Consider the following 9,511-nt stretch of genomic DNA (forward strand, 5'->3'; position numbering starts at 1 on the left):
TATATATGTATGTATGTATGTATGTATATATATATGTATGTATATATGTATGTAATATGTGTCTAACTCTATCAATAATTTAAAGGTATATGGTCAACAAGTAGTCACTGTCAGTTGGGGATTGAAATTACTAGGAATTACTACTATAATTCAATGTCTATTAAAAATTTGGCAAAATGACATGCCACAGAACATTACCACTATTCCAAATTCACTTAATGTAAACCATACTAGTCATACTTGCCAACTATGCCTAGAGACAGCAGCAACAACAGCAACATTATGTGGTCATTTATTTTGTTGGGATTGCCTTAGTAACTGGTTACGTAACAAACCACAATGCCCATTTTGCAGAGAACATGTGCTACCATCACGAATTATACATTTAATGAATCTTTAACTTCTTATATAAAAAAATATATATATATACTTTTTTAATGTAATATGAGAACTCTGTAGTTTATTGTACATAATATGTAAACAGGGTATAATCATAAAATAAAAACTCTATATTTCTATATGCATATAATTAAATGAGTTGCTTAAAAAAGTACTTTTTTGTCTTTAAATATCGATAAATTTATATACATACAGAACGTACATTAAAATGTCATACATAATGTATTTTAATTATCAAAATTCAATTTCTGAAACTAAGTGAAGATAAATTTGTGTAGCAATTTTATCAGTCTTAAATTTCTGAATAACTTTCAAAAACAGGATGGTAATAAAGAGAATTATTTATTATCTTTATTTCTTAAAACTTTATTAAGACAGTTGAGAGACACAGAGAATTAATTTAAAACTCCATCGGGGGTCACATATAGTCTGTACCATTTATAAACTTATACAGACATAAGTAAACATGACCAACAAGGATTAACACGAGGATCTTTGCCGCCATGTAAAATAAATATTACTACTCAGGTGCCAAAGCCAAATTTGAAAGTAATACAATATTTATTGTTGAAAAAAAGTTACATATTATGTATAAACGTACAAAGATTGATATTCCCTGTGTGCCATGGTTACATAACTAAAATCATTATTTCCAAGTCAAATCTATAAAATATTTATAAAATACCCCTGTGTATTGAGTAACGCGTATACGAGTAATATGCATATTTTTCATGGCACTGTTAACTACAGTTAGGAATTACCAATAATTCCCATGGCAGCTAAAGAGTTAATACTAATCTCATATGACAAAATGAAATTGATAGTGTAACATATTTATCAATGTAGACATATACAAAAATATCAAGTTTTATTCAATTATCTCTGCACATAGTGTGCTACAACTCTTATGCAACATTCGTAAGAAAAGGGGGCAGGGGGAGCAAAGCAATAAAATCGTTTTTGAACGAAACAGTAATATATAACTATCTTATTCTCCTCGTGTCGTGGTCTATAAAATTGTTAAATTGGGCAAAGATATCGCGTTAACAATAAATTGACGCTCTTGAAAAGCCGTTCAATGAGGTCTTATTCACAAGGATGTGCGTTGAGTGGAAATGACTTCGACTTTCTCCAGATAGTTAACGGCGTAACTTACTGGTCAGGCCGATATTACCCGTCTCGTTATTCTTTCATCCGAAATCCAATGTGTGGATAAATCTTATAAAATACACTTCGTAGACACTTCAACCGTTCCTTACGCGCTCTGTAATCAAATTCAAGGTACGAATTATAGAAAGTTTTTTTCTGTAGGAAAAAAAATAATGCATAAATTATCTGTAAGCAAATTCGTAAGAAAAACTCACAGTATAGCTTCGTCAATATTCTCTACGGTAAGTCCTCGTCCGGTTGTCGGCGGAGAGATGCGGTAGCCGAGTGTGCAAGTTTTACAATGAGGCTTGCAGTCCGAATCGATAGACCATACAGTGTCTATCGGCGGAGCATTAACAGTCGTGGAGCCGCACAGGCTACCAGTCCCCGATACTAACTGCCATGAGCCGGTTGAGGATGTCGAGTCGTTTCGTTGTCGAAGACCAGGATTGCATGGTATGGGAACTCCAACCGGAGACGTGCGATTTGCAGATAATGGTGAACGCGAGCCTTCTGCAACACTACTTTCCTTCTTTAGAGAGATCTTAAGTTTCCCAGGTACAGTATTCCTGTAATGTGTCAAACATTTCGTCAGAATAAGAAATTGATATGATCGATGAAAATCATAATATAAAATTGTAAAAAGATAAATAATTGAAGATATAAACATACCCATTATCTTCAGACTCATCCTGACTCTCCAGGAGAGAATCAGAATGAAACACAGCTGGTGGTTCACTATCTGCGCTCGTTTGGTTATCGGAGCTAGTCGAGCTGTTAGGACTCACATTAGGATTCAGTATTTCAAAGGATTCACTGCCAATCACGAAATTGTCTGGCTGTGCATCGTTATGCTTAACGCTATCCGGACGTTTGTGTATGCTGAATTTATCGTCATAAATATGTTTTAGAAAATAGAAGCAGAAGAAGAATATCTCCTCTCCTTTGTTGAGCCGATCTTCCAAATTGTGTCCGAAGAGCATCCAATCGTAGGCGATAGTATAATAGAGTAGCTGGTATGAATTTAACGTATAATGAATCACTCCGTCAGCCCACAAGCTAATTCTCAATAAGGAAATAAATAACGGCGTGCGGTCCCATCCTGAAGTTGACAATACATTAATCTCACAGAAAATTAGAAATCTCGGCAAAGCATTAATGTATCCTATTCGCACCTGAGATACAGTGAATCAATATCCCGTCATTACTATCGCTCAAGTATCTCAATATTAATCTTAAATAGTTTTGCGTTAATTTGACTAGATCCCACGTTGTATACAGATCCCAATTGATCCTTAATTGATTCGATATCGAGTCTTCAGGTACAGATATTGGCGCATCTACGTAATTCTGATACCAATCGAATACCAGGCCCTTGGGCAGATAATCGTGTTCTCTAAATTCCTTGAAGAATTCACATCCAGGATATGGCAGTGAAACGAGAGTAAAATTCCTGTATCTGTTTTCTTTGTCTACCTTCTCCGAGGAAGTCACGCTGAGTACCAAACAAAAGAGCTCTGTTTAAGGGTCTCTAAAAGTGGATTCACAGAATAAAAGACTGCTCATGCTAAGAACTATTATGGGAATTTACTGTATCTATACGAAAGTGTGGACATCTTAATAGAATAATTATTGTCTATGTAAACAGTTTTCTTCTGCAAATTATGTGTTCTTTTCTGACTACAAAAAAAGATGTATTTACCTTCGTAAAATCTTTCACTCATTATTTAACACGAAAAAAATATACTTAATAAAGAGCCGTCTTTTTTTTTCTCTCTTTTTACATAAACTCTACATTTCCAATTGCAATACTACTCTTTTTCTTTTCATTTACAAAATAAGGTTTAACAAAACTAGATAATTCTGTCTTTCTTTTGTCTCTAAACGTTGCAATTCTATGCAATGCCATACCATACAACATAAAAATGCACGAGAGATATTTAGTGTCGCATCCTTACTTCATCCCATATTTAACTTTCTTCTTTTCGACCATGAAGTCTATGATGGTATCTACCATAAGAGCCCTTAAAAGCCTTATGTCTTGCGATCTAACTCTGTCCAACAGTTGCCAATCTGTGAACATCGATTGTCCCATGTAATCTTCTCTCCAAGGTAAAGGCTTGTCCATCCGTTTAATCCGTTCATGCACCGAATGGTGGTCGTCCTCACCGCCAAAGAAGTAATCTAATCCAGCCCTGCCGTAGATCTCTGGACCGCCAGATAACGTCGCCGATCTGGACACGTGCTTACCCTCGTAAAATATCACCGGCACCGGGAATCTCGAACGACATCTGGCATTTCTCGCGTCTATCATCATTTTCTTGAGCTTGTTGGGATCGTACATGCTGTGACCTATGTTGTCGCCTATGTTTCCCTTTATGGATAGCGTCGACCGTGAATTTGCGCACACAAACGGACGACACTTATCATTTCTAAATATTATAAGATGGCTGGGATAGTGCGCGCAAAGATCACCGTTGCTATTATCAATTGTAAAATAATTGTAATCTAAGCCAGTGAGCAGCAGGCAACGTTGCATAATAGCTTGACTCTGCAATAATAATCATTCTGTTAAACCACACTCAAATAGACACAATATAATCACGCATAAAGTAAATATCCCAATGACTAAACTAGTAAAAAAGCATAATTGGTTTTACATTTATATTAATAAGTGATTAATTAAATTACTAACAAAAGTAACGTTTATAATGTAATGTTTAAAACTTAAACGTAACTTAACGTTTAAAACTTTGGTTTGTCAACAATCAAAAAATACTATGAAATAATCAATAAATATCAATTATAATGAGATATATTAAATAACACCAGTGATCAGTAATTGAACTAAAAAATAAATCAAGTCTTAATCACTGAATAATATGAACTCAATTATTGAATGCTTAATAAATAATATTACAAATTAGCATATAAAGAAGTATTTTTCAACAAAATTTTAAAAACTTCTTTAGAAATGCTAAATGCAAATATATTAATGTTTCAATCGTTGGAACATTTACTTTACATTTGTAGTACACTTACTGTACGATCTGCTTCTCTGGTCCTGTAGGTGGTCTTTGAGAAGTGTTCGACAAGCTCCTGTAAATCTTGAACAGTAATATCAGACATGATTTCTCACGGCTTTGCCTAGATGTGCTTTTTGACTTGCTTGAGTAATCTTCCTAAGGAGGCACTAAGTTCTTGAGACAGTCACTATTAAACTCACGAGACATTAGCTGCTGATATCTTGTATGACAGAGACATAGCACACACTTATTTCAAGATATATGCACATGTGACATCGTAAACTGACATTCAACAAATTCTTCTTGGTGGAATTCATCTTCAGGTTGTTACATACAATTCTCTCCATTCAAAAATGTTCCGTTGTACATATAACATCCAATGCATTCTACCATATGTTCTATTTTTGTACAACTCTGTGATAATCATATTATCAGGTCCTTTTCCGGAACAAATCACAGATCAGAAATATATATGCTATTTTGTTTTATATATATATATATATATATATATATATATATGAATACACAGGTTTTTTATTTAATGTAACTAAGTAATCTATAGATGCTGTTTAAAGAACATATGGTTTGATAAAAAACTAATTAAGAAGTTTCTATTTTTATTTAACCTTTAGTATCTTGATATAAATTTATGAGCATTATTTCCTAAACACAAGTTTAAATTTATAGAATTTTCTGGTTACACTTTTATCTTTAGAATTAAATCTACCAATTTGTCACATAATGAAATAAAAATTTCATGCAATTTATTTTCTTTGAACATTACATTTATAATTAATATCCAAGACAAATATACCACAACTATTTCATAATTTTATTTTCTTTTTTTTTTGTATATTTTGATATAACTTATATTTTACATAGTTTTTACTGTCTACATAAAAAAGATCATGTATATATCACATACATAATATGTAAATAATTTACAAAAACATAATCTTGAAATCTATGACACAACTCTGATTATAAAATGCTTGATTATAAGATGTTCAGGCAAAGAAACAAAATTAAATATCCATAGAAACTTTCCACAAGTGAGTTAAAATGATCTTTGGCTGGCAAAACGAATAAATCACGACCTTTGCTATTGTTAACTATTTAAATGAATCTGTTGCTACATATGTTTACAAAAACATGTTAACAAACAAAGATAAAAGAAGAAATAAAATACAGAGAGAATTATCTACTAATTGCGAAAAATCGATTAATTATAGAAAATTGTATTTTTCTTATTCCATAGTAATTTAACAGCGAATATTCATATATCCGCTATTCGCCGGCACGCTCGGTATACACCCACTTTCTTATCGCAGAAATTTGACGAATGATTTCTACCCAAGGTGGATATCTACTGATTGATAAAGAAGCAGATATCGTTGTTGTATAATCTGCATCAAAGGAAACACATTTGCTTGCATTACTCGTGCCCGACAGAAAGAGGCTTTAAACATGCTTAGTAAACCGTATACCAATTATAACATAAAAATTGCTTGAAAACGCAAGGCAAATAAGCAAAATAAGACGAAGAAACGGCAAAAATTCTTCTCTTGATACAACATAAGTTGTACAACGCAAATATGCTCGAAAAAGATCAATCGCGCGTAATCGCGAGTAATACGCGCTCGAGCATTTCTTATGGATATAATTCTCTCTGGCGATCCCACACGATTGTCACTCGCAAGCCGTGAATGTGTATAACCTACAAACGTCGACCACGCCGCCCATTCACTCAGAAGCGCGGACGATTGGACACTCCGCCGCGAGTGAACAGCAAACAAGAGAACGAGAGAACAAACACGATGACGCGTTAAGTTTATTACACAACCTGTATTTCTCCGTCTCGTCGTGGCGCCGGGATCCTCTCTCTCTCTCTTTCTCTCCTTTTCTTTCTTTCTCTCTCTTTCACTCACAATACAAGAGCACAGTTACCAAAATTCTAAAAATATATCCTCACGAGATCGCATGCACGTTCCAATTCACTCACGAACGCTCTTTTTTCGCGTTTTTGCGGATAAATTATACAGCTATCGTATATTTCGCTCGCTCGCGCTCGCCTCTCAGCGCGTTTGAATCTTCCGCAATCTTGTCGCGATTCCGCGAATCGTTAAATATGTGCTTCTTTATCGCGGTCACGTTTCCTCGTCTTTTAAGGTTGCCGTCACAGCCTCGATCAGCCTGCCGAGACACGCGCGAGCGCTGTTCTGTCTTCCCTGCATTCCGCGTCCTCATCCTGGCACCACCGTTCCCCGCCCGTCACTTCCTCGCCATCTTTCGGTGATGTCGCGCTTGTCGCACGCGGCCGCGTTGATCGATATGTTTATGACGTTCGCCAATTCATTCCACACTAATAAGCTCTTATGCTTCAGTTATATCGCTTTTGCCTTTCAAACGAGATAGCGTTTTTTACTCAGAAAGATTAAAGACCCGTCAAAACGCATCTGTATAATCGTGCAAGCATACACATATGTTGATTATTCTGTGCATCTAATTAATAATCATAGGCCAGTATTCATAGTCGAATCTTATTTCAAGACCGTCTTAAGTAATGTCTTAAGATGCGAATACGGCTCTGTGATTAGTTCATGACATCTTAAGACAGTACTTAAGATAATCTTAAATATAAGATCGGACTATGAATACCCCGACCATAGGCCGGTATTCTTATAATTTAAGATCATCTTAAGTACTATCTTAAGATGACATAAACCAATCACAGAGCCGTATTCGCATCTTAAGACATTACTTAAGAAATAATCTTGAAATAAGATTCGCCTATGAATACCGGCCCTAATCATGATCTGAAAAATTCATACCGCTTCTTTTTGTGTCGTATTATTTTCCTCATCGATATGATACCGACGCGTGATATCGATCCTAACTCGATTTCAATATTACCATCGACGAGATAACCAGACAGCACAAAATATATATTTACAAAATCTTTTCAAAATATTTATAAGAAAGATTTTAATATTTCGAAAATATATTCGACAAATTTTTCTACATATTCTTATGTTTGAGTAAGGTATGAAAAAGATATATTATGATAAATATTTAATAATGATAAATATAAATATAATAAATGATAAATATAAATATAATAAATGATAAATATAAATATAATAAATGATAAATATATAAATATAATAAATATAAATAATTACCATAAAAAAATATCCCAGACAGCACACAATATTTATGATAAAGATTTACATATATTTATATCAAATTATTTTTTAAAAATAATATATAAATATTTATATATATAAATATTTAGGTACATAAAGGGAAAAAATATCAAAATCTTTATTCAAAATATTATTAAAATATAGACTAAATATTTTATACAATATTTATAGTAAACAAGAAATAAATATTTGTAGTAATATTTTGTAAATATTTCTATTTACAAATATTATACGTGAAAAAAATAAATGTAATTATTTATAACTATTAAATTATTAAAAAAATAAGAAAATCGAAATTTAAATTGGTAATATACACTGAAAAAATTCTTTAAATTAAAGAAATATATTTTGTTAAATATAATTTTGTAACTTAAAAAAATATTTAGTAATTATATAGAATAAGGATTTTTCCGAATTTTGATATTTTTTTGCTGCAAACTTGATAAATATCTTTGTTATTATTCCAATATTGATAATCAAGCTTTTCGGGGTTTATGGCACCTCCATTTCAATTTGCGATTGTTAAACTTTAAGTTAAGTAACTTTAGCTGAAGTACTACAGACTTGCGCCCCCCCCTCCGCCGCGGTGCGGGGGGCATAGCTCCTCAGTTATACGGCTAGAGACAGACATCTTTTTTATTTTTTACCATATTTCAATAATATAAACATGGCTATATGGCGGTCGCTTATAGTGTTTCCGAAATATTAATAAAAAAGATGTCTATCTCTAGCCGTGTAACTGGGGGGCTACGCCTCCCAAATTCCCCGCACCGCGGCGGGAGGGGGCCAAGTCTGTTGTACTTAAGCTAAAGAGTGAGAAAAGTGAAAGCAAAAGTGTGTATTTTATAGAACTATCTTGAAAAATTACATTACATTCATACAACTTTTTGGTTAATAATTTTTTAACAAACAACGAGCGACGGCTAAAACCTTCAGATTTTTTAAATCATTGCGCTCGATAACGAATTAAACCGCAATGACGAAGGAAACCGCGGTGACAAATGAAACAAGCATGATTCATGATAAAAGAATTAGCCAAATCGGTTAAAAATGTTGTTGAAACATGTTGTTAAAGCAATATTTATGTTATGTAGCAAAACAGATGACACTAGTAACATTACTTGCGTACTTTTATTTTTGTTTTGTTTTATTGTTATATTAATGTAATATAGGATTAATTAATAATTAATTAATACTTTTTTTATTGTTTATAACTGAATATCTTTGAAATACGATTTAAAAACTCAATGTACAATTTGAAGACACGGTCTTCAATTTAAACAAAAATTCAATGTTTATTTTTGTAAAAATTATTTTTTTATATTACCAATAAAGTAGTGTTTGTTACTAAATAAATAAATGTTCCAATCTTTTTAGTATTTTGTTATAATTTCAGTCTTAAACCTTAAAGGATACGATATTCTACGAACAGACATATATTAGAAAAAATAGTTAAAAACATAGATAGTTTACATATTTTTCAGGCTCCTCCATTTGATTATGACTGTTGGAATAACAACAAAGATATTTATCAAGATTGCAGCAAAAAAATACCATCTTTTTGTGATGATTTTTTAAGAAAAATAGCTAGTTACATTAATAACAGTCCCAAACGTACAGCAATTTTTCGCGAGTTTTGCGATAGTTTTCAAGAAAAATATCGAAAATTGTTAAAATTAAGTGATACACGCTGGCTGTCTCAACACACATGTGTCAAGAGACTTTTACAAT

At 32.7% G+C, this 9,511-nt stretch overlaps 2 protein-coding genes across 8 annotated transcripts in view; one reads left to right on the forward strand and one right to left on the reverse strand.

The window, feature by feature from the left end:
- LOC116853488 (peroxisome biogenesis factor 10) overlaps positions 1 to 529 on the forward strand; it is a 1,718-nt gene extending 1,189 nt beyond the window's left edge. For both annotated transcript variants that reach the window (XM_032834619.1, XM_032834618.1), the window contains one exon: positions 86 to 529. In XM_032834619.1, the coding sequence (XP_032690510.1) occupies positions 86 to 400 (315 nt within the window). In that variant the 3' untranslated portion in view covers positions 401 to 529. The remainder of the gene's footprint in view (positions 1 to 85) is intronic.
- Positions 530 to 941: 412 nt separating this feature from the next.
- LOC116853487 (myotubularin-related protein 14) lies at positions 942 to 6,847 on the reverse strand. Of its 6 annotated transcripts, none has more exons than XM_032834617.1 (7): positions 6,418 to 6,847; positions 4,591 to 4,794; positions 3,507 to 4,099; positions 2,724 to 3,043; positions 2,221 to 2,650; positions 1,764 to 2,117; positions 942 to 1,663 (listed from the first exon to the last, which is right to left on the reverse strand). In XM_032834617.1, the coding sequence occupies exons 2-7, from the start codon at positions 4,675 to 4,677 to the stop codon at positions 1,582 to 1,584; spliced, it is 1,866 nt and encodes a 621-aa protein (XP_032690508.1). In that variant the 5' UTR covers positions 4,678 to 4,794; positions 6,418 to 6,847; the 3' UTR covers positions 942 to 1,581. The 6 variants fall into 6 exon arrangements, with proteins under 6 accessions (XP_032690508.1, XP_032690507.1, XP_032690506.1 ...); XM_032834616.1 differs by having other exon boundaries at positions 4,591 to 4,988; XM_032834615.1 differs by having other exon boundaries at positions 4,591 to 5,012.
- Positions 6,848 to 9,511: the final 2,664 nt, after the last annotated feature.

The sequence above is a fragment of the Odontomachus brunneus genome, unplaced genomic scaffold (assembly GCF_010583005.1).
Source record: "Odontomachus brunneus isolate Ranch 3 - 2012 unplaced genomic scaffold, Obru_v1 Obru_scaffold_335, whole genome shotgun sequence".
NCBI lineage: Eukaryota > Metazoa > Arthropoda > Insecta > Hymenoptera > Formicidae > Odontomachus > Odontomachus brunneus.